The sequence below is a fragment of the Sinocyclocheilus anshuiensis genome, unplaced genomic scaffold, assembly GCF_001515605.1.
Source record: "Sinocyclocheilus anshuiensis isolate Anshui unplaced genomic scaffold, SAMN03320099.WGS_v1.1 scaffold159, whole genome shotgun sequence".
Taxonomy (NCBI): domain Eukaryota; kingdom Metazoa; phylum Chordata; class Actinopteri; order Cypriniformes; family Cyprinidae; genus Sinocyclocheilus; species Sinocyclocheilus anshuiensis.
In genome coordinates, this window is record NW_015549567.1 from 73,545 (window position 1) to 77,418 (window position 3,874).

A 3,874-nucleotide genomic window follows, 5' to 3' on the forward strand; every position below is an offset into this window, starting at 1 on the left:
CGCTTTTGCTGTCAGTCATTCGTTCAGCCTTTAAACCCTGGTGGCATTCTGTTACAGCAGTCAGTTCGGTAAAGCTCTCTCCAAGATCATTCTGTGTTCCCATTATACTTGATTTGTAAATACATGTCTATGATTTTGCAAAAAGGACTTTATCTTCTTGCCGGAGTTTAATGTTGTTTGGTAACAACAACATTGTTAGACTGTCAGCAACCCTCTACATTGCGAGTAAATCACTCGCATATGCGAATAATCTTCACTCTGGGCGACTAAATGATGTCTAATATTAGCCAATGGCTAATAAATTCTCAGATTTTACTCGCCAGTGTGTGAGTTGGAGGCTGAGTATATGATTAGCATAGATATATTTTCACTCACAGAACACTGACTGAGCGCTTCAGAGTTTCACTCTCCGTCAAGCAATCTGTGATATTTTTCAGTTCGTTTGAATGGATGCGCAGTGCACCTGTGTTTGTGTATTTGGCATAACTTAAGCTCTAATGTGAAGGCACACGACTCTCCGTCGCTTTCTCTTACACGCGCAGAGAGCGAGAGTCTTACATAACATGCGGAATTGATGCGCTACATGTAAACGATATACTTTGTTGTATTTTCCTGTAAAAATAACAGAGTTCCTTTGGAATTCTTCAGCTTTTAAGAACTGCCGGGTTTTCCTGTAGTAGGGTTGCATAAGTTCCAGAGGAAGCTCCTTCGGCCGTCATACACACACGTGACTGACTGCTCGCACCAACAGGAGGAGGAGGGGGCGTGTTACTCTCAACACTGCACTCAACCTGATGGATTCCTACACTTTCAGTCTTTGAGGAGACATGAAAAACAGCGCATACCGCAGGAACGGTATAACGGAAAATGTTAGTGGTTTTGAAACCGTGAAAATTTCAAACCGCGGTATACCTTGATACCGGTAATCGGCCCGTGCCTAAAACCAAGTAATCATTTTGCAGGAATATATGTTTAGCTTTTAGCCATCATTTATAGGTGTATTAAAGGGATAGTGTCATTCCAAACTCGTAAGACCTTCATTCATCTTAGGAACACAAAATGAGAATCCTGCATCAGCAGCACCTCACGCATGGGTCGTTAAAGTCATTATTTTTGTTTTCTTTGAGCACAAAAAGTATTCTCATAGCTTCATAAGATTACGGTTGAACCACTGATGTCACATGCACTATTTTAACAATGTCCTTACTACCTTTCTGGGCCTTGAATGTGTCAGTTGCGTTGCTGTCTATGGAGGGTCAGAAAGATCTCGGATTTCATCAAAAATTTCTTTATTTGTGTTCCAAAGATGAACAAAGGTCTTACGGGTTTGGAACGACATGAGGGTGAGTAATTATTGACAGAATTTTTATTTTTGGGTGAACTATCCCTTTAAGTTGTTTTCATACATCATAATGCACAAATCACAACTACATTTCATTATGCAATGATGCATTTTATTACCACATAATACCATAATCTATGACGTAAAGACAGAAATATGTGGATGTGCAGATATATTGCTGTTTCTAAATGAAACGACAGTCTCAGACATTTTAAAAAGTTTGCAAATATATATAAACAGAACAATCAAATTATTTTCATTAAAAAGAGTTAGTTTCTTTGCAATAATAAACAAAAAATCCACTGATTTGCACAACCATCTAACAGCCCACACTTCTGTTTTCGATCCCCTTCTCACCCTTTCATTAATTTCTAATTATCAATGGTAGCAAAATAACACATTACCATCGCTGTTCAGAGCTTAGATGCCACAGTATATTTGCTCATTAAAATCCCATTTTCATATGTCCTAAATATAACAAAGTGCCATCTAAAAAGTACAGCAGAAAATTGGAAATCATCAAACTTCTACCATAACTAATTATATTATGTTATAAATTGCCGTCCTACTAAAAACCCTACGATCAGATGCCATGCTGTAAGTGGAAACCGGTCACGTTAGCCTGACGGGTTTCACAGGCTACGTGCTCCTTCAGAGGACATCTTAACGTAATCAAATAGGATTGTTCTCCGTACTCTCTTGCTTCGGTTTATTTGCTTTATGAGCGCACGCTCCGATTTATCCGCTATTGGATGGCGGTTCCAGGCGACTGCTTTTCATTTGCCCTGTTAGCGCTGTCCACCGCTCTTTTTGCTATCGACTTGCTGTCTTCATATTTCGCCCATGGTAGGCCTAAGCCAGCTATCACACAATAAAGAGCTTGTCAGGGGGCCCACCAGAGGCATAAGCTGTTTCCCGTCATAACAGAGACACCTCTCCTCTCACGGTCTGACAGATCCGTCTGTCTGCAAAGATGCGCTGAACATTTCCTGCTACTGTTCGACACCTTTTCACTATCTGCAAAATTCACAGAACCAATGGATCCGGTGAAATGAGCGGAGCAGTTTTTCGCACATATAATGTGACTTCTTAGAAAGTCTATGAAGTCGGTTGAGTGTAAACGTTTGGGGTTGAATCGCTTCAGACTCGCTCTGGTTAGAGAGTTGAGGGAAAGAAATGGCTTCCCGCACAACAAAAAAACAAATATAATCAAATTAACATTCGCTCTGTAATCGCGTTCCTCCACACTTGATTAAGTTTATAGACGATCTGTCATTCCCTGGCTCCCCTTTTGCATATTTCATAATTACTATCAGCCACACAGTTTTTAATTTATTTCTTTAAAAAAACACAGCAGGCTAAACAGGGCTTGGTAAAGAATCGATCCCTTCCTTCGTAGCAAAAACAAAAGGATGTACGACGCCACTCCCAACAACTCTACAGCAGTCCTCAAACTGTTTACAGTGTTCTGTGGTGGGATAAGACCTTGAACGAGACACTTTTTCCCATTAGAAAAAGTTATTTTATAATAATTGTTCTCTGCTCAAGTTAATCTGTCCATTTCTTGGCTCTGCTTTCTTTCTGTGGAGTTCACGGAGAAGACATTGTGTCCTCTTCACCTATCTAAACTGCCTAAGTTTTAAAGCTCTTTCACAGGGACAGTGTGTGCTCAAGCGATTAACCGGAGGAAGATTAGCTGAGCTTCACAATGAATTCGAATTTAAATTTGACCGACATGTTCAAACAAAAGACAGAAGCAGCTGTTTACCTGTGATTGTGATTCAGAGCCATCTGTAATGACAAAAACTCAGGCTGTTATCCAAACGGACTCTCAGCTTATTCAAACCGTCACATATTTATTTTTCATATTTATTTGAGGTGAAAACAGGTTGTAAGATTAAATCTGCACTATGAAAACTGAATTTTCGGTAATTGCCATGCAAAGTATTATCAATCAGTAATTATTCCCAATTATGCTTTCATATTTCATAAAATCCAAGAGAAATTTGGACTTAATATCTCAACACCTGCACAGCTGACACTTACTTGACATAAACAACAACCTTTTTTGAAGAGCAAAGACAGTACTTGTACATGTTTCCCGGTGCCATGTACTTAAGCTGACACTATTTTATCATTGGTTGTGAGCATAATGCGAAGTAGGGAAGCATTTTTTTTTTATAAAATTTAAAACCAACTAATGCCCATTTTGTCTTTACACAGGTGCAGCTTATACATTACAACCATGAACTGTACACAAACTACACAGAAGCTGCTAAGAGTCCAAATGGCTTGGTGGTAGTGTCTATATTTATGAAGGTGAGTAATGATCATACACTCAACAACTGAAAGTGAAAGCACAGAAACCAAGTATTTTAAGCAATATCTTAATTGCGTAATCTCAGGTAATCTCTGTACTATCCACTCCACAGTAGTGTGAAAACACAGACTGACATAAATGTTTGTTTCTAGGTACATTTTGTTATAAATTACAAATTATTCACTGAAAAACATAATTCTTAAAAATGGTAT

The 3,874-nt window shown here is 38.8% G+C and overlaps 1 protein-coding gene across 1 annotated transcript in view; it reads left to right on the forward strand.

The window, feature by feature from the left end:
• The window catches only part of LOC107657268 (carbonic anhydrase-related protein 10-like), a 70,732-nt gene that overhangs the window by 45,496 nt on the left and 21,362 nt on the right, over positions 1-3,874 (forward strand). The window contains exon 3 of the mRNA XM_016445301.1: positions 3,566-3,661. Within this exon, the coding sequence (XP_016300787.1) occupies positions 3,566-3,661 (96 nt within the window). The remainder of the gene's footprint in view (positions 1-3,565; positions 3,662-3,874) is intronic.